Source organism: Colletotrichum acutatum (assembly GCF_030867785.1).
Source record: "Colletotrichum acutatum strain CBS 112980 chromosome Unknown BDZ83scaffold_40, whole genome shotgun sequence".
Lineage (NCBI taxonomy): Eukaryota > Fungi > Ascomycota > Sordariomycetes > Glomerellales > Glomerellaceae > Colletotrichum > Colletotrichum acutatum.
The window spans coordinates 77,849-101,841 of record NW_026849034.1 but is presented as its reverse complement, the minus strand read 5'-3'; the positions used below and the strand labels follow the sequence as shown (position 1 = coordinate 101,841).

The window sequence follows — 23,993 nt, the reverse complement described above, 5'->3', positions numbered from 1 at the left end:
TGACTTAATCGTGGTCAAGGTCGAAGCAGACACGGAAGGTAGTCTTCTAGGGTACCTGGCTGTCGTTGAATTTGACCAGGACTAAATGATGCAGGCATTGGTCGCGCCCCGCACGGCACCACTGTATGACTGACTCTACAAGTAACCTCGTCTCACTCACTTCACCTCCCATTTGACGACTACAAACCCGTCTTCTATCGTGAGCCTTTCTCTCAATCGGCCAAAAAGTTCCGTCACAGTGTTTTTCAACTTTTTCATTCCACATCTTGGCCTCCCGGTCACCTGCCGGCCGATTTTCCGACCACCTCAGCCCCAACATCTGCCAGGCAGCCAGAGACGGCCGCAGCACAATGTTGGTCCGCGACATGACGGCACCCGAGGCCAACCAGGAGACCGTTGGGCTGACTTCTCCCTGGCATGCCGTTTACCTTTGATGGCTGTCTTGGAACGCCAATCCGAGCCGCCTTCCCATTCGCCGCGGGAGCAGCCGCATACTTTGGCGTTGACGGCCTCCCGCTTCTTCGCTGCAGGGTGCCCACAACACCATGCCTGTCTCCTATCAATACGCGATGCAAGCCCGTCCAACGTCGACCCGTAAGCCCTGAAACCACGAGAGCCCCGGCATTATACGGTCGATTTGACCAATGGATTTTCTAGGCTTTGCTTGGTTGGTGCCTGGTCCCTTGTGCAGAGAGCCTTCCTGAAGCTGCTGCATGGACCTTTCTTTGGTTGGAAATGCCATAGCTTTGTCTGGTAGATGAACGAGCCCAAGAAGAAGCTGGCTGAGCCATGCCCTAGAGTCGGTCCCTCATAAGGACGAGGCTGCTCTCGCACTCGATAATGCCCCCTCTGCCGGCTTGTCTTTCTGGATTACTGCAGCCTATCGACACTCTGGAGCGGATGCTTGATACCAATCATCAACAAACATCTTGACAATAACTCTTCACCAAGAGCCCGAAGATGTGGAGAACTAATGGGTGAGTCATGGCCACCGCCTCGGTCTATAGTCCGTCATCTCGAAGCTAACGTCTATCGTGCGCTAGAAAACGCCCGGGAGCGGCTTCGTCTACAAACGGTCCATGCCACTATTACTTGAGGACCGGAACCTGTGGCTTTGGCTCAAGATGCAAATTCTCTCACGATACAGGCAACAAGCCCGACCGTCGAGAACAAGGTCAGTGGCAAACTAGCAATGCGTCACCCGACGACCCACCAGCAAATGCCAGACGAATCGATGGCCGAACCGCCAATGCCTCAAGCCGAGCGCGTAACCCGGAGCGTGAGCGTCTATTCCAGTGGAAACGACTTCGACCTCAGCCGAGACAGGTTTCGCTGCTCTGGGACGATACTACGTCGAACTTCTTCCGCACTGCTCTCAGTCTGGTGGAGCAAGATGTGAGCCTGGCGCAAGAGGTCGTCAAGGAGATGGCCGCTGACGGTCGGCTGCCGCTCGTCAGAGATGTCATTGAGGGTGTCGCTTCAGCTAAAACGCCTGAGGACGAATCTCTTCTCTGGGAATCGCGTATTTCGCCTCTGTTCCGAGTCTTGCTCCACCCGACTGTTGTAGACTCTGTGGTCCTTGAACAGGAAACGGCTATGCTCTATCGGTTGCTCCTGGGAGTCGACGCCACACGCCTGAAGACCCTCTTCAACTTTGTCTTCGATGTCGTTGATCGCTGGTACGAGTTGCCTTTCGAAGACACGGGCGTTTCTGCCATGGAAGCACTTGCTCTATCCTGTGGCGTCTTGGCCAAGGTCATCAACACCAGCACCTCGAACATTGTCAATGCCCTCTTTCATCCCATTGTCGAAGGAATCAAGCTGCGATTAGATGTTTTCGGCAATAAAGATAGCGACTTCCATACCTTGCAAGCAACAAGACATCTCGAATATGTTTGCCGCCGCCTGGGTATCGGCCATACTCTGGTTGACGCTGTCCATATCTCGGCTTCTTCTGGTGCCATGGCCGAATTCACTCTCAGCCAGGACTTGCCTGGAAAACTCTCCAAACGCCGTGAGCGCCACGACAATGACCACCAGGATATTTCGGATATCAAGCTCATGCCTACCCACCAAGAAATCATGTCTTCTCGAGACGAATACCTGCCGGTTGCCAACCCCGCACAGCACCATTTGCAAGGCCTGCGAGGTTTGCTGGATCGGCATTTCCGCCTTCTGCGCGAGGACACACTCCAAGATTTACGAAGCGCCATTCGCACAACCGTGGAGTCGAACGTCAAAATGCGAGATGTTCGAACACGAGTTGTGGCCTACGACAACGCCTTTGCCGTCGACATGGCCTTCGACAGATGGTCAGGCCTTGAATTCATTGTCCAAATTGATCAACCTCGACCCACAATAGGTTTAGACAAATTGCAGCGCGGCACTTGGTGGACAGGAAAGAGACTGATGGATGGAGCTCTTGTTTGTATTGTTGATGAAGTGGGCGGTATTTTCTTCTTCCAGGTCTCAAGGTCGACTATCAGAACTCCCAAAGACGGGAGCCAGCAGGGTCAAGGAGATGACCAAGAGGAGCATAAGAACGAGGCCCCGCGCTACAGTCTGCTTGACGATAAAACCCACGCCTACGTACATCTACATCTAGTCGACACAGGAATCGACGAGATTAAGAGATCTCTAAGGTGGTTCAAGACCATGCAGGTCGTCCGCCAGCATCGTCGTCTTCTCGAATTCCCGTCTGTTCTACTGGCTTCTTTCACCCCTCCGTTAAAGGCATTGCAAAACATGTCAAAGACCCTGGATCTTCCTTTTCAAGACCTTCTAACGCTTCGTGCTGGGAGTCGACCAGCGGATAATCCTCCCCCGCTCTACTCCAGGCGACCTGGTTTCTCATTTGATCTGAGCTGCCTGACGAATGATGGCAGGAAACTCTTGTACACTCCCGGCGATGCGATCAATCCATCGCGTCTAAGCAGGCACTCCAGTCTTGACAAGACTCAATCCGAGGCCATTCTTAATTCACTCGGAAGATCCTTCGCCCTGATTCAAGGTCCCCCAGGTACAGGGAAGAGCTATACCGGAGAAGCGCTCATCAAAGTCTTGCTTGCCAACAAATCGAAGGCAAGGTTGGGGCCTATTATATGCGTTTGCTACACCAACCATGCTTTGGACCAATTGTTGGAGCATCTTTTGGATGGTGGTGTCCAGAATATAATTCGCATTGGCTCCCGATCCAAGTCCGACAGGTTGGCTCCTGTGAATCTGAGAGCGGTGGCTCGAGACATGACCCGCACGGCTGCCGAAGGTCAGGCTCTTTACAAATCTGTCGAGACTTTGGACGGCGACACAGACCAGATTCGCGATACGCTTTCGAATTTCATCTTCAGTAAAGACAACGAAAAGATACGCCATCACCTTGCCGAACGCTACCCTGCCCAATACGAAGAGCTGATGGGGCCAACCTTGCCGAACTTTGAGGATGAAGGAGAGGGGTGGCAAACGGTATCCTACTCACGCGGGAATGTATTCAAAAAGTGGCTCGCTGGCGGCTTGTCTACCAATGCGACGCGCCCACTTCGGCACTTGCGCCACTTGAAGCTATCCGAGCTCTACCATCAGGAACGCATCCTGCTCTACCAAGGATGGCTTGACGAAGTGCTGAGAGGAGAGATCGATTCGCTGTCGAACATGCACAAGGTTTACCAGGAACACAAAGACAACAACAGCAAAATTAGAAGCTCCATTGATCTGCGTTGTCTTCAAGAAGCGAACATCATTGGTGTTACAACCACCGGCCTCGCCACCAATCTTGATCTTCTTCGTCGGGTGCACGGCAAGGTTTTTGTGTGCGAGGAAGCGGGTGAAGTTCTGGAAGCCCATCTTTTGACCGCGCTCTTGCCGACTATCGAGCACGCCATTCTGATCGGGGACCATCTTCAGTTACGCCCTCAGATACAAGACTGGAGACTCCAACGGGCAAACCCGGCGGGCGTCAAATACTCTCTGGATGTGTCCCTTTTTGAGAGACTTGTTCAACCACTGCCCAACGTCCCGAGGATCCCGTTCAGTGTCCTCGATACGCAACGCCGGATGCACCCATCGATTGCGGAACTAGTACGATCAACACTGTACCCATCTTTATCAGACTCTGAGAACGTGCAAGACTACCCCGAGATCCCTGGCATGGCTCGGAGGCTCTTTTGGCTTCACCACGAAAGCCCGGAATCGGGGGGAAAGTCTGATCAGGACTCTGCTGAGACGTCGTACTCCAACGATCTCGAGATTGAGCTTGTCTCGGCGCTTGTGTCCCATCTGTTAAGGCAGGGTGTGTACAAATCTGGGGAAATTGCCGTCTTGACGCCTTATTTAGGACAACTGAACAAGCTACGACAGAAGCTCAGCTCCGTCATGCAGATCGTCATCAATGACCGGGATATGGATGATCTTGCTGAGATGGAACCTGCTTCTACCTCTCAGGGCAGCCTAATGATTGTGAGACAAGCTGCGAAGACAAATGCTCTGAGCGGTGTTCGAGCCGCAACGGTTGACAACTTTCAAGGCGAGGAGGCCAACGTTGTCATTATCTCACTTGTCCGCAGCAATAACGATAACAGGTGTGGATTCCTCAGTACTTCCAACCGCATCAATGTTCTGCTATCTCGGGCTAAGCACGGCATGTATATCATTGGCAATTCACATACCTCGAGCCACGTCCCGATGTGGGCGCAAGTCACGGAGATCCTTCAGAACGGCGGCAACTTCGGCAACAGGTTGGAACTACAATGCCCGCGGCACCCTCAGAATAAGAGCTTTGTGTCACAGCCTGAGGATTTCCTTCGATTTTCTCCCGATGGTGGGTGCAAACTCCGGTGTGACCGTCGGCTGGCATGCGGCCACGCCTGTACTGGCCCTTGCCACTCCGATCACCTTCACAACGCCATCAAATGTCTCGAGGACTGTGTCAGGCCAAAAGAAAACTGTGACCACCCTTGCCGCCGACGCTGTGGAGAGCCTTGCGACAAGCTTTGCACAGAGGTGCTGCACGGCGTTGGTCTGAAGCTTCCCTGCGGTCACACTCTTGACACGGTCGCTTGCTGGAAAGCTCAAGACCCATCTGTGATCAAGTGTGTCGTGCAAGTCGACAAAGTGGTGCCCGGATGCGCTCACGCTGTCAAGGTGTCCTGCCACGTAGACGTTACCAGGGATAGCTATCTTTGCAGGACCGAGTGTGGCTTTCAGCGGCCTTGCGGCCACGCATGTAAGTCGCTATGCTCGGCATGTCGCATCAGAAAAGATGGTAAGGTGGTTGAGGAGGATCACAAAGCTTGTCGACAGACCTGTGGCAGATCCTACACATCCTGCAGCCACTCTTGTCGAGCAGCTTGCCATGGAGATGAGCTTTGCCCTCCGTGTTCATCTCCATGCCAGAACCAATGCGTGCACTCAAAGTGCGGCAAGAAATGCCACGAGCCTTGCCCACCGTGCGCAGAGGAGACGTGCCCATCCTCATGCCCACACTCAAAGTGTACTATGCCGTGAGTACACGTCACGTTGTGATGATGGAACTTCTCAATGTTTGCTGACTTGCGATGATAGTTGCGCCGCTCCTTGTGATTGGATTCCCTGCACAAAGCGGTGTGCCGAGGTATTGAAGTGCGGACATCAATGTAAGTTATTTTTCTTCTGGTCAAGTAAGAACGTATTGACAGTGCCAAGGCCCCTCCGTCTGCGGTGAACGTTGTCCAGCCGAGAGGTATTGCCAGACATGTGCCGCAGATGACATTAAGAACAGGGTGGTCGATCTTATCCTCATGGATGACTACCGTTCAGTGGACCTGGACGAGGAACCCTGCATCTTCCCAGACTGCGGCCATTTCTACACTTACACGACCATGGACGGACAGATGGGTCTCCGGGATCTTTACGATGCCTCGCCTGAAGGAGTGCCGACGGCCGTCAAATCTGGCTCCCATCCATTCTCGGTAACTAACATCAAGGTGTGCCCCGACTGCCGAGGGTCTCTTAGAAACATCTCCCGATATGGAAGAATCGTTCGACGTGGTCTTCTTGATGAGTCGACGAGAAAGTTCATCAGCTGGGCTCATAGTGTCAAGCAAAAGTTGACAGACGCGTTCTTTGCTGCACAAGACAACCTGCAGAAGATGGAGAAGAATAAATTCAGCTTTCCTACAACGCAGCTGGGGTTTCCCATGGCCCAGTCGACATTTGCTCTCAGAGGGTCTCGGCAGCAACAAATGACCCATCTCTTCAAGCTCACGGGAAATACCAGGCACGCGGTACTCAAGACGCTCCGACATCAGATCGCCGATTTCCTCGGGTCAGTGAGGAAAGAAGAGCAGCCGTATCAGCGCGTGGCACACCTGGTATGGCACGTCAACAAGCGGCGACAAACCAGCGACTACTCGTTTGACGAGTCGGCAATCCAAATGGGTGGATACCTGGACGCCATGACGCTCTCGCTACGGTGTGATCTCCTCCTGGTCTCTGACTACATCAGTCTGTGCTGCAATACGACCGACAACGACAGCGACGGTGCCAAATCCGCCAGCATTGATCCCATGCCATACATCAAGGACTGCAAGCAACTGATTGAGAATGCGCGAATGAGAAACTATTCCCGGCTGGAAGTCGAAGGCCACATCTGCCTCGCGATGTTCTGTTACTTTGCACCGCCCGACGAGGCTGAGCCGACGACTGACGCACCAGAGGCACCTGAAGCAGAAAATTCATCCACGAAAGCAAGCATGATCAAGCTCGGCGACGGCCACCTCCTAGAAGCTGAGAAGATCATCAAAGCAAATCCGTCCGCAGCGACGCTGGCCTTTGAAGTCGAGACAGCGAGGCGCATGCTCCACGACGGCGTCTTCTACAGCGAAGTCTCTACCGACGAGATGCGAGCTGTCTACGCGGCCATGAGCAAGGAGTTTTCGGGGACAGGCCACTGGTACACATGCCGCAATGGACACCCCTTCACAATTGGCGAATGTGGTATGGCGATGCAACAGACGGTCTGCCCAGAATGCAACGCTCCGGTCGGCGGCCGGAATCACTCTTCGGCCGAAGGCGTGAGACATGCGGCAGAGATTGATGCACTTGCGCGCGGAATCGATAGAATGGGACTTTGAAGTAGAGTAGATTGAAGAGAAAATGTCTTATCTGAAGGCTTCCAGCTGCTGTTCGTCTTATCCATGATTATTGTAGGTTTCACTGGAGACTGGCGTACTGCTGATCTCGCTGGGTTGTCCGTCGGCCCACACTTTAGCTTCCAGACCTGTCGTGCAATCCCAGCCCTCCGCTTCCTTCAAAAAAGTTCAATCGTTGCCGTACCTGCCTATCAGTACAGCCTCGAGAGGTTTTTGGACTTTGCCGAATTCAAGAACCTGCAGCGACGTCGCCGCGTTAAACATGGGCATGGCGATGCAAGTGCTCCGTCTGCACATCATCACTCTACGACGACCACTCCTGGTTCACACGTTATAGCACGGTGGCAGACTTAACTGCGTATTAATCAACACATGAAAGCGGGGTGAGACTAGGACAATATTATGGGACCTCCAAAATCATTCATGTAGAATATTAGCAATAGCATACATAGGTGTAGGTGGTCCTTTCTCCCATGGTCATTTCAGCACACATCCCGGCTCGCAATGAACCGCCCAAGAAATTCGGATCAAATCGTGTAGCAACACAACAGTTCTCAATCCACCATTTCTGCACTCATTCTTGTAATCATCATGTGTTCCTGAACACTCAACCCCGGTTAATTCTGGACGAAGACAGAACCCTCAGGCCGGAGCTGGTCCAGTAGAAGAAGGGACCTGTATGGAGCTGAAGGTTCTCTGGCTGGAACTGCTGTCGACAATTGGCGGTCGCGCAATCATTCTTGCTCCAGCCGACGCGGATGTCATCAGACCACCAAACCTGAGGCTTGCCATCGACTTGCAGAGTGATCAGGATGGAGCTGAGGTCGGTGAAATCGACAGCTGAGAAAGGCGTGAGTGGGCAGCCGGAAGACTGGTTGCAAGCGTTGACCCAAGCTTTCTGGCTGACAGCTTCTGTCTCGGTGGCGTTGGTTGCATCCCATCTGTATCCAGTGAAAGTGAAGACACATAGTTGGTTGTGAACCACGGAGTCGGAGTGGCAACCCAGGTTCATGCCGAAGAAGTCAAATTGGAAGCAAGGAGAAGACGCCAGCTTTCCCATGCCGATCTGCGCAGTGTCGCCAGAGACGTCGTCTGAAGACGTGTTTGACAGAACGGGAGGCACAAACTCCACGAGACGGCCGCCAGAGGAGGGCAGGAATGGCATCAGCGGAGGAGGACCAACAAGGAAGCCCTTGGAGAACCAGAACCGATGGTAAGGGTTGAAGAGCGGGCCAGACGAGACGTCATCGAACTATGTGGAAAGAATCAGCAATTGAATGAGATTTTGAGACAGCAGTAGCGCAGGGACTTACATCGAGGACCTGGTTGCCGACCTCGGTGGTGCCAGTGCAGATGGGCGTCGCAACAGGCGTCAGTGTGGGTGTGCTGAAGGTTGCAGTTGTGTTGACGTAACGCCTCTGAACCCCGCCAGGTTGTACAAGAGAGGTGAAGACTCCGGTGGTGAAAATCTGGACAACAGAGCTCTGAACGACGACACTCTGCCAAGTAGAGACAGCGGGAGTGACGGCAGGAGAGACGGTGACAGCAGGAGCTTCGGCCGTGGATGCGGTTACGGCAGGGCCGCCGACTGTGGAGACACCAGCAATGGTAGAGACTCCGAGAATGGTGGAAACACCAATGATGGTGGAGACAACGGCAGAGCCAGCAGCACCGCCAGTGACAACGCCACCAGTTACGGCGCCGCCCGTGACAGCTACATCTGAGGCTGATGCGACAATGGTATCGACCTTTGTGACAAGAGACTCGTAAGGGAACGTGTACGTGGTGGTCTCATCGGCGACGACGTTGATAAAACTGGTTGTGAGCACAGTCGTGGATGTGGTGGTCTCGGAGCTGGTGCATGAAGTCGAGGTTGCAGCGCCAGGAAGAGCATTGTCAACCGTCGATGGCGCCGGCCAGAGAGTGATGCCAGTAGGCGAGTTCTCAGAGCCGGCAGCAGCAGTTGCAGGGTCGATAGGGACAGAGTAGCTACCAATGACTGAAGTTGGCACGCCAGCAGCGCCAGTGGATGGAACGCTCCCATCAGGAGCTCCTTGAGCAACAGTGACAGTGATCTGTGGTCCAGGTAGACCGCCGAAGGGGGGGACGCCAGTCTGAGCCGGATCAGTGTAGCCGCCAGGAAGACCATTCGTATCTGTCGGGGAAACACCACCCGCGGGAATTGTGAGTGTGATGGGGATTCCACCTCCAGGCAGGTCATTCGTATCCGTAGGGGAGACACCGCCCGCGGGGATGGTGAGCGTAATGGGAACTCCACCACCAGGAAGACCGTTGGTGCCCGTAGGGCCAACACCTGCGGGAACTGTGATTGTGACCGGAATTCCGGGAGCGCCTGAGCCCGGAGCACCTGAGCCGGGGGTACCAGATCCTGGAGTGCCTGAGCCAGGAGTGCCTGAGCCTGGGGTGCCTGAGCCAGGGGTGCCAGAGCCAGGCGTGCTTGAGCCGGGAATACCAGTCGAAGGATTTCCAGATGCACCAGGGAGCACAGGGTCACCGTAGCCGCCGGGGATTGTAGGAGGAGTGGTATCTCCGGGGGTTGTAGGAGGCGTCGGCAACGTCAGGACAATCGTAGCAGTGGAAACCGAGACAGAGCTGGGGCTAGCAGAACCATCATCTCCCGGGATGCTAGGAAGAATGGTGGTGTAAGTCGAGGCCCCACCGGCAGGAGACTGGGGAACTGTCAAGGTGAAGACGACAACGTTGCCCGGGTCCGAAGGATCAGTAGGTCGGTTTCCATTGCCAATGGTTGGCTGAGAAGCGTACAGAGTCGTGGTGACAACAGTTGAAGCCCCTCCAGCTGAACCGCCCGCAGGACCGGCAGGGACAACCACGGTGGTGGCGCCAGCAGGGCTAGCAGGAAGATAGACAGTTGTGACACCTGAGCTTCCTGTAGAGGGAGAGCCGGGAGTGGGAGCTGTGAATGTCGACACAACGGTTTGGACGGAGTAGCTCAAGGAACCATCGGGACCAGGAACCATGGTGGGAATGTAGCGAGTCGTGGTGCTAACAGAGCCGCCGCTGCTAGGGCTTCCCGGAGCGGGAGTTGAAGCTGCAGGGACACCAGTGACTGGTCCAGTGCCGGTTGCAGAAGGGAAAGTGACAGAGAAGCAGGTGACAAGTGTGTCGACGACAGGCGTTCCTTGACCAGAGTCAGGACGAGTCCGGTAGAGAGTGGTGGTGAAATCAGTGACAGAACCCCCATTGCCGTTATGGGGGTCAGAAGGAGCGTTGGTGACGGCAGGGCCAGTGGCAGCGGGCGCAGTCAAGGTGTAAGTGAACAGCTCGCCAGATGCAGGATCGACAGCACCGTCGGTTGCAGCAGAGCCAGGAACAGACCCAGTAGCGGCAGGCTGTGGGAATGTGACCGTGAAGGTTGCAACAACGGAGTCCACGGCGGGTGTAGCTTGACTTGGATTGACGTCTGTCTTGTACAGCGTCGTGGTGATCACTGTGACACCCGCAGTGTTGCTGCCAGAGCCGTTGGGGTCATTAGTGGCAAACGGGCAGTCGGTGGTAGCAGACTGGGAAGGGTTCCAAGGAACGCCAGGAGGGCCAGGAAGCGTAACAGTCGTCGTTCCTTGACCACCAGGGACGGAGTTACCAGGGGAACCAGGGGAACCACCGTTGGGGTCGCCGGAACCAGGAGAGTAGACAGTAGCAGTGACAACAGTGACAGGAGCACCTGTAGCAGGGGAAGACTCCCAAGGCTTGGGGCCGGTGAATTGAGATCCTCCAGGAGGGGGATCGTAGCTGTCAATGGTGACAGTGAGAGTGGCCGGAAGACCGGGGGAACCAGACTGGGCAGGAGACCAAGGGGAAGGGGCAGAGAAGGGAACGGTTGCAGTGACAGTCTGAAGAACGATCGAGGGACTAGGGTCGTTATTGGAGTCAACCGTGATGAAGACCGTGGTGGTCGCCGCTGCGGGACAGGTTGGCTGGGCATAAGTGCCAGCACTGAGATGAATTGTCAGCTTCAAAATCGACTGAGAATGGAGAGGAAGAAAAGACTTACACCATGGCCGCCATGGCAAAGAGGGAAGCCCGCATCTTGGGCAATCGGAGACGCCGGATCTAGGTGTAGGAAGAACACGTAGAATACGTAGGATACGCTGATCGGATTGAATACGCAAAGAACGGCGCGAACAAGACAGACAATGACAACATAGAGTGAAAAGGAATGGGGCGAAAGAGATGAGAGAGAGGATGAAGAGGAGGAGAAGAAGAGAAGAGCAGAGATGGGGGTCCTTGGGGGATTAAGTAGGACGGGGAAGAACAGGAGAGAATTCTGCAGAGCCGGATCGTGAGAAGGAAGTCACCGTCCTCTCTTTCCTCTTATCAATGTCCTGGGACCAGCTGTGGCCGATGACGCAACCAAACGTACGATGTACTTTTCAACAGAGGAAGGAAGGTGTCGGTAGTATCGTGTAGAGCAAGACCCGGCTTGCTTCACTGAGAAAGCCCCGGTTCCCATGCAGTCAACATCAAGGCCTGCTCTTAAACCAACCGCTTCCTCTCGTTTCGTGTATGGAAAGGGTATGCGGAGCGATACATCCCAACGTCGTTTTCAATGGGCCTCAAATATCAGTTTGAGATACGCACATCCAAGTGCTTCAAGTTCCAAGGCACTGGGCTGGCTCCTTCCTGATGTTCTTTCCGGGATCCAGAAATTGTGCCTTGAAGTTCAGTACGTACTTGCCCACGCATGAAACACCTTGCCATGAGTTTCTAGAAGGGTGAAGAGTAGGGGATTAGGTAAGGTAGGAGGCAGGAGCATGAGGGCGTTCGACTACCTACCTACCTTCCTTTAAGACGAGGTTCCTTGTGGTAGACCAACTTGAGCAAGAGAGCACCTTCCACGCCAGTCTATGAGACGAAAAGCACGCGTGGCAGATGATCATGTCGCCATTCATGGCAAGCTGGGATCAAGGGAAGGTACCTTGGATGCAAAATGGAAGTGGCAAAGGGCCCAAGAAACTACTTCCCAAGGCACAAGGAAAGAGTGTACGAGTTGATGATGGTGCTCACGTTTAGCGCGATGGAGGCATGCCGAAACGATGACAAAACTTAGATTTTATCAGTGAGGTATTAACATGTCTGCCTGCCTGCTTGCTTGATTCCAAGAGATACTCTAGTACTCAAATCACTTCTACCAGCTCTTAGACCGGATCATCCTCGTAGGGGGGCGGGGGCGGTAGAGGCTCTCCGATGAGAGCGTCCACAGCTCGCTTCTTCTTCTCATCCTCAATCCGTGCCGCCCAAAGCCCGGCCCCGGCCGAAGTAGTCAACAAAAAGAAGAAAGACAACACCGGAATCAGCTCCAGAATCATCGCGACCGTGCCAAACCAAACGTATTCCCACGTCCTCGCCCGAATTTCGTTCTTGGCTTCCTTCTTGCTCAGCCCGCGCAAGTGGAACCATCTGTAGTGCGCCAGCTTGCCCAGTCTCGTACCAGTGATGATGATGAAAGCGGGGGTGCCAACAACCGGGACAAAGTTGAGGGGCAAGAAGACTATCAGCTCGATGATCTGGATCATAGACCATGGGGTGAAGGCGGCAGGGGTCGTCGGCTTGCCGAGCATCTTGACCGCGGTGGGGGCATCGGGGAAGAGGATCCTGTGGGGGGCCACGAGTTCTGTCTGCGACTCTTTAATCAGGGTGGCCTTGAGGAAACGATTAGTACCATAAAACCGAAGAAAATACCAACGATCAAAGACTACGACAGATTCAACTCACATCAAAGACATCTACTCGACACTCGTCGACGAAGAATCCCTCAAAGAGACCCTGGATCACCACGAGACCCTCTCCGAGCACCAGCACCACCGCATTGACCCAGGCGCCCCATCCGTGGAAGATGGCCAGAAGTGCAAACTGTGGGAGGAAGGCAAAGGTAAAGAGGATGAAGTAAACGAGAAATGATATGATGGATAACGGCAGAAGGCGGCTGAGGAACAGCGGGTAGAATTCCTTGTTGCGCAAAAAGTACCAGATGCCGCGGATGGGAAACCAGGCCGCGATGCTGGCGCGCTTCAGGTACCCCACCGGACGCTCGACGGGTCGAAGGAGAAGGTCGGCGCGGGATGACCACGCGGAGCGCTGTGACTCGGGCATTTGTGCGATACAAGGCCTTCGCTGCCCGTCGTACTTTAAGAAGATGTGAAGCACCAGCAGTCAGAGTGTAGAAGTCGTCGCGGTCGTCAGTTTTGGGTTGAGGATGGTGTGCCCGCGATGCGACGATAACGGTGACTTTTGGCGGAAGATTGCGATGGTGGTTGCCTCCTTCCTCTGTACGTCATTCTGAGTAGCAGCGTCCTATTGGACAGACCAAGCTGGGTACCCACGTAGAAGCGGGTACCTCGCCGTGCAGGGAGGGGGGGGAGTCGGGTCTTCCTGCCTAGTAATAACACTCCGTAGGTATCCGTACCTACCCCGCGGAAAGAGCCACGAAAGCTTGAAATGCTAGGCAGGTGGCCGGCAGGCACCTTCACCGAGGGTGGTACGTGCGCCCTACAGCGACTTGAGTCGCTCTCACCGTGCTGGCGTGCTCTTGAACTAAAATACCAATTGGATCAAAGCAATCCGGTGCGCCAACGAGGTTCAATACCAAGCAATACCTCTCCATTTGTTTCAACGGATCCATGTCCTCCCTTGCAGCATTGAGATTCACATATTCGACAAGTCAGCCAACACAGGCGGGTCAGTCCTTCCGAACCATCCAATTAGCAGTGCGTGGTCACGGACTGATGTTGTTGGAAGTTAGCTCCAACAGCATGAGAATGCCACTGCTTGCATGCCGAGGACCCTTGTCGAGCTGGCCGACCGGCTTAATCTACCATCATCTTGCGCCAGAAACCACAACTCCGGCCTTCTAACTCCGGATTTCGCCCCTTGACCAGTCAACCGCTCGCGTACAAGCCGACGTGGTTACACCAGACGTGCATGCCGTCAGACGGTTCACCTTCTTCTGGACATGTTCCGGTCCCGATGGAATGGGATACACAGTTTAAATAGACGTGTGGCCCTCAAATCCACCCGGGACATCTTTACATAAAGACCATCCGCCCCCCTCCATGCTCCAGATATTCTAGCGGCCTTGACTTGGGTTCATAAACTCGGTATCAACCAGGACTATCTTGTTTCGACATGATGTCCAGTACCTAGGTTTCTGTCTGCCATTTACAAATTGTCAAGGTGGCTTTAGCGACGTTTTTTGCTCCTCGAAAATTTGAGGACTAGCTACCCTCAGGTTAGGGAATGGAACGGCAATTTGGCCAAGGCCTATTGTGGCCTCTTCCGCCATGACTTGGCAAGTCAACGACAGACCAGGGCTTGTGTTTGTATCCATTATGCATGGCAGATGGATTTGTCGCTAATTAAATGTTAGTTGCTTCTGGGCCTTTGCATCGTCTCCATCGAGCCTGGTAGCGAACGCCGTATGGCCAGGCCTGCTTACGTTAACATGACAGGACCCCGGCATGCCTGTCCATTGGTGAGTCGTCGTTGGCGGCAATCGCCAGGAAACGTGATTGATCAAAAGATCGACTTTCGTCAATGAACCAGTCGACTTTTTCCGCCTTACGCCCAGCCGAGTTTGGTTTTTGGAGGATTTGATGCCGAATTCCACTTTCGCAGTCGTAAGCCTCAGAGAAACGAGTCTACTACACCGAGCTCGGATGTCGAAAGGATCCAATTTACGGATACCCTCCAATGGCTACCGAGGCGACGGGCACTGACCCGACCGATTACGAGGGTTCCAAGAAGCGCAGCCGTGTCAGGTACTCTTGCACCATATGTCGCGAGAAGAAGTGAGTTTACCCATGGACGACCTGAACAGCCTTGGACTGCATCTGACAGCCTTGCGTGTTTCTCAGGCGCAAGTGCAACCGCGGAGATCCTTGCGACCAGTGCGAGAAGCGGGGCCTTGCGAGCTCCTGCGTGATCGTGCCGTATCTGATCAGAGGAGGGCCTGGTGCGAGCTCTGAACATGCCGCTCTCCGCCATCAGACACCGCAGTCTGCCGAAATGGCGGCTTTGCAAGCCAAGCTGCACCGTCTGACCGAGGAGCTGGGCCAAATGCGGAGTCGAGAGGTCGAGATGTCGCGAAACCCGATCTCGGAATCTAGCGCGTCTAGTGTCAGCGCCAAACAGCCTTCCAGCGGGACTGAAACCCCCAGCCTGATGGGAATCACGGAGCCGACGACTGCGGGCCCGATGGTGGACAGGGTGCGGTATGTGGATGCTGCCAACTGGGAAGCCATTCTCGACGACGTGAGTTTGGAGAAGCATTGAGGAGCTAAGCCATGTTTGTACTGATTTCTCCCAAGATCACCAGGCTCACTACGCATTTCAAAACCAAGAAATATGTAGTATGTGACGCCGAAGAGCCTGAAGACATGCCCGCCAGCAATGCTGCCTCGAAACCTACCGTGCCGTTTCTTTTTTCAGGGGCATTCCCAACGGCCAACATGACTACTCTCATGGCACTGTTACCGCCAAAGAATATCACGACTAGGCTGATTGAACGATTTTTTGAAGGAAAAGAACCTGCTTGGTGTACGTCCTGAAAGTTCGACTGTATACGTGCTTTACTAACTTGGCACCCCCCGCGTAGGCATGTTCCATGTGCCTACTTTCTGGAAAGAGGTAAGGGTTAACCGATCACACTCAACTATTGCGTAGACGCTCACATATTCTAGTTTCATGAATTTTGGGAAGACCAAAGTCAATTCTCTTTAACTTGGCTTGCACTCTTGTTCGCCATGATCAACCATGCTGCCTTCTTTTGTCTAAGGGCAGACGAAGCGGTCCCTGGCGACTTGGGACCTGCAACTTACGTCGCCGATACTTTCCGCAGTCACTGTGCGCGGTGTCTAGCCCTAGACAACTACACGACCCCTGGGAAGTACAAGGTCGAAACGATGATGCTGTACTTTGGTTCAGAGTATCTCCGACTAGCCGATGCACAGCAGAGCACGGTATGCCATGATGTTCTGCGCTCTAAGAACGAATCCACCCAGAACTGACGCCGAATAGGCAATCCTCATGTCCATTATCGTTCGCTTGGCAATGCATTCAGGAATGCATAGAGACCCAAGCCATTTCAAGGGCATGTCAGTCTTTGAAGGTGAGATGCGTAAGCGCCTTTGGACAATTGTCACCGAAATCGATGTGCTCATAGCCTTCCAATTTGGCCTTCCCTCTAACGTGCAGTCTCAATATTTCGACACAGGTTTGATCATTCTTCCCTACGTGATTTCTGCAATCTAATGCAAGCAGGCCTACCTCGCAACCTCCATGACAGAGATTTTGACGAGGCTACAGTCAAGCTACCCCCTGAGCGTCCGATGACCGAGGCCGAGCGGACGCCAGTGATGTACACGATTGTGAAATCCAGACTTGTGGTGGTATTCAGCGATATTGTGTCGCGCATGGCAAGTCGCAGCAGTCCCGACTACGGAGAGGTCCTACGCTTGGATGAGCGGTTGGAAAGAGCCCATGAAGAAATCCCTCCCGTCTTACGAGATCGATCATTCACTCTCTCCGTCGAAGACACTGTCGATTTGATCATGCAACGGCTCTGGATAGAGCTCATGTACCTGAAGGCCCGCATCGTCCTTCACCGCCGGTACTTCACACTTGGACGCAAGGATATCCGATTCGCGCACTCCAGGTTCGCCTGCATCAATGCGGCCACCAAAATCTTGGAGATTCAGTTCAACGTCAACGAGGAGTATAAGCCTGGAGGTCGTCTATCACGCGAGCGCTGGTTCGTCTCCAGTCTGAGCACTCACGACTTTCTCCTTGCGGATATGATGCTCTGCCTAGAGTTGTCCCACCTTCTACGCCCCGAAGGCCACAACACGAATGGGATACACATTGACAAGGAGCCTCTCCTTTCCATTCTTCAGGCGTCTAGAGACATTTGGAAGTCCAACCGAAAAGATTCCAGCGAAGCCGTTCGGGCCTTCAAGATTTTGTCCCGTATGCTTAGCCTGTCGACTGGAGACCATTACGAGAGCACTCCGGAGACGGTTAGCTCGGATGGAGTGCTTGGTACTGATATGGGAATGCGCCCGTCTTACCAGCTCGCCTGCAGTGGGTGCCCCCATGGACGTCGTGTTCGTGTAGCCCTCAGCTGACCTTGAACCCGTATAGATCCCGTTATACCTACGTACATGCCTCAGCAACCCGTGGAAACTGCATGGATGGAACAGGATGGATCTGCTCGATGGGGATACATGCCAACCGCGAGTTCGTCAGAGTCCATCCCTATTCCAATGACGGGAGTGGATACAGCCATGGCCTTGGACTGGGTACGTTTGATTTGTGATAGACATACGTAAATGGTGCTAAAAGCTTCTGCAGAGTGTCTGGGATACCAAGGTCCAAGATCCAAACGTCGACACGATCGACTTGCCGTGGCTGAAAAGCTTTACAGACTCGCTCAACGGGTAGGAAGTACACGAGGTAAGGTGGGATCCTGCTCAACCAGGTTGAATGGGTGATTGTGCTACCGCTGTGGTGGTATTGCCCACCCCAAACCCGACACAGGGGATGTTGCGTACTATATATATTAGACGATGAATGAGAAATGAATGTAATGTAAAGAGCTGACTTGATATCTCGTCGGGTTGATGGACTCAAGTTGTTCGGATCGTAGATTTGTATCCAATGCGTTGTATGCATTAACTAAGTATGTTCCAGAATATCATAATCGCTCTCTTCTCACCGACATAACTTCCCATTACCACTGCCCACCTCACGTCATCGCAACACCCGACGCCGCAAATGTGGCATAGAACAGCTTCGTCTGTCCCGTAATCACCATCCTCCCGTCGCCCGCGAACTGGAAGTTCGCCGCTGTGGTGCCCGTGTAGATCTTGCCGATGAGCTTGCCGGACGGGTTCCAGACGTGGACGCCGTCGTTGCAGCCCGCGTAGACGTTGCCCTTGGAGTCGCAGTGGACGCCGTCGGGGAGGCGGGCGGATGTGTGGGCGAAGATTTTGCGGTTTTCAAAGGTGCCGTCTTCTTTTACTTCGAAGCGGTAGCTGTGATGGGGTTAGATGAATTCGATTGAGCTTTGGGGATATGTACGTGGGTGAAGACGAGGGGAGAGGGATGGGGCGGAGGGTGAATGTGGACGTACACTGTGGCTGGCTTTGTAAAATTTGTGCCGAATTGGCCTTGGGAGATGCCCGTGTCTGTTACGTAGGCGTATGTACCGTCTGGAGAGAGCGTGATGCCTGGTTTATCACGAGTCAGCTTTCTCGTAAATGCCTTACACATTTCATCCGGGCTCGGGGAATTTCAGCAGAATAATACATACCATTCGGCGACACAAACTCGTCCGTGACAACGGTCAAGGCTCCCGTGGTGGGGTTGAGACGGTAGACCTGGTTCGGCAGGCCCGGCGCGGGGCGGAAGTTTTGCCAGTAGCCGTACTGGGTGTCTGTGAAGTAGATGTCGCCGTTGCGGCGGGAGACGACGACGTCGTTGAGGGAGTTGAATTGGCGGCCAAAGTAATTGTTTACGAGGACTGGTGGGGTGAAGGTGCATGGTTAGCTTTTTCGAGGTTTTGGGGAAAGGGGAAGGAGACGCTGGAGAGGAAGTTTGGGGAGGTTTGGACGAACTTGTGGTGTTGTATGGTTCTACCGGGTTCATGAGGTACAGCGCCGAGGGTACGCGGTCGCCTTGGCCTTCGCCGGCGAAGATGATTTGGCCTTTATAGTTTGTTCCGCCTGCGGGAATGTCAGGAATTCTATAGACTCATTATGTGTGCGCAGAGAGTTGGTGATCCTTACCATTAGGATTAATGACCTGCGGGTTCGAGGAGACGGTGGTGACCGTGACCTCCTTGGTACCCAGGGACCCGTTACGAAGAGCCTCTGCGTCGGCGAGGCGGATCTTTTGGACGATGGAGGACTTGTTGAGGCCGGTTCCTGCTGCTGGGGGACCGGCGTTTTGGACGAAGAAGACTTCTTCTGTCGGGGGGTACCTTTTGATGTTTTCATTAGCTGGTTGTCACGCATGAGAAGGTTGAGGTAGGGTGGTGAGTGAGTGAGTGAGTGAGTGAGTGAGCGAGTGAATGAGTAACGGGAGAGTAAGGGCCCAACATACCATACAACTGCCTCGTGAAAGATGGGATCCGTCTCCGAAGTCGCGATGAGGGTCAGTGACGGGTCGCTGCCGATGATGTCGTAGAATTCCGGGTCGTAGATGTGGAATGGCTTCTCAGTGAGAGATTCATGCGTCACACCTGGCCAGAGGAATTCCTATTTTCAAATTCATGTCAATGACTCGGGTTCCTCCCTCATTGAACTTTATCAATCATGGCAAAGTGACTTTCCGGGTAACATACCGACGTAGCATTAAATTCCAAAGGCGGCGGGACGACCTCCAAGACATTGAAGCTCTTTTGGTCGATGATCTGTGCCTTGTCGGGGAGCGCCCTCTGTGCCGCTGCATCCTGGGCATGCACCCCCGAAGAGGAAAGAAGGAGACTCGCTGCGCCGGCGAGGCTGGCGGCGATGGAGAAGGAGGAGGCCATGACGGAGGTATTCTGGAGCGACGACGACCAGGTGGTTAAGGGTGGGATTGTGTTGCAGGTTAAGATTGATTTATACCCCGGCGCCAAGTCCATGGCTCTTCTCCGTCCTTGACTCTAGTCTTCACCGATGGTACGGATACTGGCGCGCAAGGTACGGATACCAATATGAGATGTACGTAAAGCGCAGAGCAAGGTAGTAGTAGGAGGGGTAAAAGGCGTGGTTAGCTTGCTTGCATCTTTGGGCCCTTGTTCATGTTGATCCCAGGAAGACTAGACTCCAAAAAGTCTGGGCAGTGGCCGCGGTGGACACCGAGAGGGCGGACTGTCCTGTTCGGCGGAGATTACCCGGGTTGTCCGAGGGAATTAACGGCAGTTGTCCTCCTCCTCCTCCACATTGTCCACTTTGCGCCTATGAATCGGTGCTTGAGTCGTATTCGAAGCATGTGTCCATATCTCACCCCGGTCTCAAAGGCCGCAGGATGCATGCTGTCCTGGGATGGCACACGGATTCCCGAGTAATATGGCAGATGAGAAACAAAACGTCGAGGAAGAGGATGCAACCACTGCACGGTAAAGAACCCGGGGCGCGGTGCGGGGTGCGGGGAAGAGACAGCAAAACCCAGAAGCTCCAAAAGCCTGGCGGGAAACGGACCTGGGCTGGCCTGGCTTCGATGATCTACTGCCTTCGACGTTGCTACCATGCCATCCATGATCCGGTACTTCAAAAGGCGTAGATGACGCCAGAGCTCCAGTCATTGATGATGGATTCGAGACTTGGCAGGGGGGAGGAGGGGATATCCGTGGACACCAAGGTCCGGGCGAGAGGGCATCCCCGAGCTCCGGCTCGGAGGTCAGTTCGGTTCCCAATACCCATTAATTGACTCACTGACAGTTTTGATCAGTAGTTGTCTACTTGATTTTAGATATTAAGGACGACCCTTTAAGCTTAAAATGGCTACAGCCTATGATGTTTCCTAGGGCACAATCAATCGGAGACTACACTTTGAGTACCTAGCCTGGCGGTAGCCCCAAGTTTGTTTCTTTGTCCCCCATTGAGTTTGGCTGTTGGGGGCCCTGGTGGTTGGGTGTGGACAGAGACCCCTGTTCGCATGATGGAACGAACCCATGAGTCGGAAAAGAGTTTACGTCGTTGCGATGTCTGTCCGTCGCGCGGGGAGAAGACCGGAAAAGCGGGTAGAACGGGAAGGATACTTGTCAATCATCATTCCATTAGGGATGGAGAAAGAAGGTTGAATCCTTTGGAGGAGGTTCCCCTCACGAACCATGGGTGTGGGTGGTTGTAGGGATACTTGAGTCAATCAACTCCCGATGCTCAAGAAGCCATGCCGGGTGTTTGGTGAGAGGAAATAACACGGCGGGGTACATGGCAAGTTCGCCGGCCACACCCAAAACTCTCCGATAGCATGATATACGCCATAGACGTGAAGAGAGGGAGAAGCAAAAGAGAGTTATCGTGACGAGAGCCATTCAGCCCATCATCAAAAAGCAACGAGTGACAACTGTGAGATTCGAACTCACGCCTCTTTCGAGACCAGAATACGCCCCGCTTATGGGGAAGTTACCATTTGATGGGAAACTTGAGTCTGGCGCCTTAGACCGCTCGGCCAAGTTGCCGTGTGATTCGTTGGACGGTTGGCGACGGCAGCAGATTCAAGGCCCGTCTACGAGAGGATCGTCAGCGTCTCCAGTCTTGATGACAGCTTGGCGGTCCTACCGGCATGATGGGAGTGACTTTTGTCAGTTTTCATCTCTGTGATCGATGCTCCAAGGCGTTATTCTGGATCTTGGATTCGTGGCTCGATGTTTCTTCCTTGGTTTGGATCAGATTTGCTACATTTGCAAGTTGTTGCTGGTCTGACCCGTTGAGGTATTTGCTGTGGGGAACTCTCCATGTGTGGGTCTCTGAGACTCGGATAGCTTCTTCAGAGAGGAGCTCCCAAATAGCCTAGAAGGTATTCGCAGCTCATGCCCAGACTCAGCAAGCCGATGTCAGATACCATTGTAGTTTGGTTGACCACGATTCCTCTATTCTTGTTTTCTTGGGTTGGATAACTCCAGTCTCCCTAATGAAGAGACAAAAACCGCAAATCAAGGAATGGTAGTGGTTCAAGCCTGAACCTCTTTGATGCGTCTCGTCCACCGAAAGGCCGTAAATCTATTCCCAAGTCTATCATCATACCAAAATAGTCGAATAACCAAAGAAACAAGCCGTCTTGAATCATGAAGCAACCTTCCAGATCTAGCAGTCGGGCACACTAACAGGGATATTAAACGGGACGCTCGTCGCCAAACCACTCAAACTCGTCTCCTTGAACTCATTCCGCATCCCCTTGGCCGTCAACCTCATCGCCCGAATCGCATCGTCAAGCCTCACCTTCTGCGTCCCCGTCTCACTGCTCAACGCCAAATTCGCGCTCGAGATCGCCTTGATCGCGCCCAGCGCATTCCTCTCGATACAAGGCGCCTGCACCAATCCGCCGATGGGATCGCACGTCAGACCGAGGTTATGCTCGATGCCAATCTCGGCCGCCTGCTCAATGGCCTCGGGGCTGGCGCCCATGCACGCCGCGAACGCGCCGGCTGCCATGGAGCACGCGACGCCTACTTCGGCCATGCAACCTCCTTCCGCGGCGGAGATTGTGGCGCCGCGCTTGTAGAGCATGCCGATGGCTGCGGCGGTGAGGAGGAAGGTGGGGATGTCGCGCTCCGGGTCGTCGGAGATGAATTCGATGGTGTATTTCAGGACGGCGGGGATGATGCCCGCTGCGCCGTTTGTGGGGGCCGTGACGATGCGGCCGCCGGCTGCGTTTGTTTCGTTGACGGCGATGGCGTAGACCGTGAGGTAGTCCATGGTGGGAAAGGTTGTGCGGCGGGAGGGGGAGGGGGTGATGGGGTGGTCCAGGGAGCCTAGGATCCGGGGCGGTTGGCGGCGGCCTACGCTGAAGCCGGGGACATTGGATTTGTTGATTGTTGCCGGGGTGGATGCGGAGGAGAAGCCGGGGAGGGAGGCTTTCTCGCCGGTGGCCTTGTCCAAGGGGTTGGGGGATGTGTGGCCGGCGGTGGAGTAGAGGCCTCGGGTCAGCCTCCGGTAGAGGGCGGGCGCGCGGCGATGGAGTTTGAGGGAGCCGGGGAGCTTGGTGTCGAGCGGTGCCTGGACGCTCTCGAGGATGCTCGTGTCCATGACCTGCCAGATCTTGAAGAGCTTGTGGTAGATCTCCTCGTCCGTGTACCCGTGGCTCTTTTCGTTTTCGTACACGAGCTGGGCGATGGTGAGGTTGTGCTTGCGGCAGAGCGCGAGCAAGCTGGTCGCGTCACGGAAGGGGTAACGGGGGCCAGACGGCTCGTTGGTAGAGCTCTCGGATCCTTCGTGTTCATCGACGCCGTTTCCGGTTGTCGAAGCGATGGGGGAAAGCACATCGCCTTGCGCGCCCTCGAGCAGCATCGGGTCTTCCTTTGCTTCGTCCAAGGGTTTCACCTCGGCGCCCGTCCGACGGTCTCCCGCGGCATCGGAGCGGCGAATCTCCTTGTAAAACATGTTCTCCGCCAAATCAGCCGGATGCCTTCCGGCAGTCTCGCCGTCTGGGCTTTCCACCTGCGTCATGGACGAGGACGATGCCGGCGATGCGTCCGGGTTGATAGACAGGGCACCGTTGACGACGAACCCTCCGCCAACGCTAAACATGTCGTTGGTCGCCAAGACGTAACCCTCGTCATCGAAGACCGTGAACCGCATGCCGTTGCTGTGCATGGGCAACTTGCGACCCCATTCCCAGACGAAATCCCGCTCATAGTCAAACGCGACCTCCTTGCCCTTGCCGTCCGAGAGACCCTGGCCCAAAAAGAGCTTCTTGCTCGCCTTGATCTCGGCAAAGCGCTCCGGCACGTAGGCCGTGTCGACGGTCTCCACATCGGCGCTTTCGAGGCCGAGAAGCAGGGCCGACGGCGTCATGTGGCCCTCGCCTGTCAGTGCCAGGCTGCCGTAGATGGAGACGCGGATCTTGTTGACCTTGTGCAAGAGATTGGCTTCCGCTAGGTCGGCGACGAAAATGTTGCCGGCGCGCATGGGGCCTACGGTGTGAGACGACGAAGGGCCGATGCCAATGGAGAATAGATCAAACGTTGAGATGACGGCGTGCTCGTGGTCCGCTTCGCTGTAGCTTCCCGCATCTTCCTCATCTTCCGCAGCGGAGGCGGAGGCGGATTCATTGCGGCGCTGTGCTGTAGTTCCGAATAGCCTCGTCGACTGAAGACCTGTGAATACTCCTGCTGCTGCTGGGCTT

The 23,993-nt window shown here is 54.4% G+C and overlaps 6 protein-coding genes and 1 non-coding gene across 7 annotated transcripts; 2 read left to right on the top strand and 5 right to left on the bottom strand.

The window, feature by feature from the left end:
• The first annotated feature begins 809 nt into the window (after nucleotides 1–809).
• Nucleotides 810–7,152, top strand: BDZ83DRAFT_299698 (uncharacterized protein). The gene is made up of 4 exons (XM_060502241.1): nucleotides 810–977; nucleotides 1,044–5,495; nucleotides 5,557–5,627; nucleotides 5,677–7,152. Exons 1-4 carry the CDS (start codon nucleotides 961–963, stop codon nucleotides 7,104–7,106), a joined length of 5,970 nt encoding a protein of 1,989 aa, XP_060365607.1. The 5' UTR covers nucleotides 810–960; the 3' UTR covers nucleotides 7,107–7,152.
• Nucleotides 7,153–7,490: 338 nt separating this feature from the next.
• Nucleotides 7,491–11,192, bottom strand: BDZ83DRAFT_791915 (uncharacterized protein; the record flags this gene model as incomplete). Its single annotated transcript, XM_060515744.1, has 3 exons — nucleotides 7,491–8,376; nucleotides 8,438–11,099; nucleotides 11,158–11,192. The coding sequence occupies 3 exons, from the start codon at nucleotides 11,190–11,192 to the stop codon at nucleotides 7,732–7,734; spliced, it is 3,342 nt and encodes a 1,113-aa protein (XP_060365606.1). The 3' UTR covers nucleotides 7,491–7,731.
• Nucleotides 11,193–12,190: 998 nt separating this feature from the next.
• On the bottom strand, nucleotides 12,191–13,447 carry BDZ83DRAFT_619205 (uncharacterized protein). Its single transcript, XM_060508108.1, has 2 exons — nucleotides 12,879–13,447; nucleotides 12,191–12,805 (listed from the first exon to the last, which is right to left on the bottom strand). The coding sequence occupies exons 1-2, from the start codon at nucleotides 13,254–13,256 to the stop codon at nucleotides 12,302–12,304; spliced, it is 882 nt and encodes a 293-aa protein (XP_060365605.1). The 5' UTR covers nucleotides 13,257–13,447; the 3' UTR covers nucleotides 12,191–12,301.
• Nucleotides 13,448–14,852: 1,405 nt separating this feature from the next.
• On the top strand, nucleotides 14,853–17,284 carry BDZ83DRAFT_576291 (fungal-specific transcription factor domain-containing protein; the record flags this gene model as incomplete). The annotated part of the gene is made up of 7 exons (XM_060504908.1): nucleotides 14,853–14,950; nucleotides 15,017–15,413; nucleotides 15,470–15,698; nucleotides 15,757–15,788; nucleotides 15,842–16,120; nucleotides 16,179–16,374; nucleotides 16,422–17,284. The coding sequence occupies 7 exons, from the start codon at nucleotides 14,853–14,855 to the stop codon at nucleotides 17,282–17,284; spliced, it is 2,094 nt and encodes a 697-aa protein (XP_060365604.1).
• A 620-nt stretch (nucleotides 17,285–17,904) lies between these two features.
• On the bottom strand, nucleotides 17,905–19,692 carry BDZ83DRAFT_576231 (D-lactonohydrolase; the record flags this gene model as incomplete). Its single annotated transcript, XM_060504901.1, has 7 exons — nucleotides 17,905–18,193; nucleotides 18,292–18,388; nucleotides 18,472–18,681; nucleotides 18,776–18,883; nucleotides 18,947–19,140; nucleotides 19,263–19,417; nucleotides 19,504–19,692. 7 exons carry the CDS (start codon nucleotides 19,690–19,692, stop codon nucleotides 17,905–17,907), a joined length of 1,242 nt encoding a protein of 413 aa, XP_060365603.1.
• A 1,514-nt stretch (nucleotides 19,693–21,206) lies between these two features.
• BDZ83DRAFT_t133 lies at nucleotides 21,207–21,327 on the bottom strand. The gene has a single exon. It is a non-coding gene; the product is annotated as a tRNA-Leu (tRNA).
• Nucleotides 21,328–21,952: 625 nt separating this feature from the next.
• On the bottom strand, nucleotides 21,953–23,962 carry BDZ83DRAFT_556336 (L-serine dehydratase; the record flags this gene model as incomplete). Its single annotated transcript, XM_060503521.1, has 1 exon — nucleotides 21,953–23,962. A coding segment is annotated over one exon (2,010 nt), but the record flags the coding sequence as incomplete, so codon positions are not given.
• Between the last annotated feature and the right edge of the window lie 31 nt (nucleotides 23,963–23,993).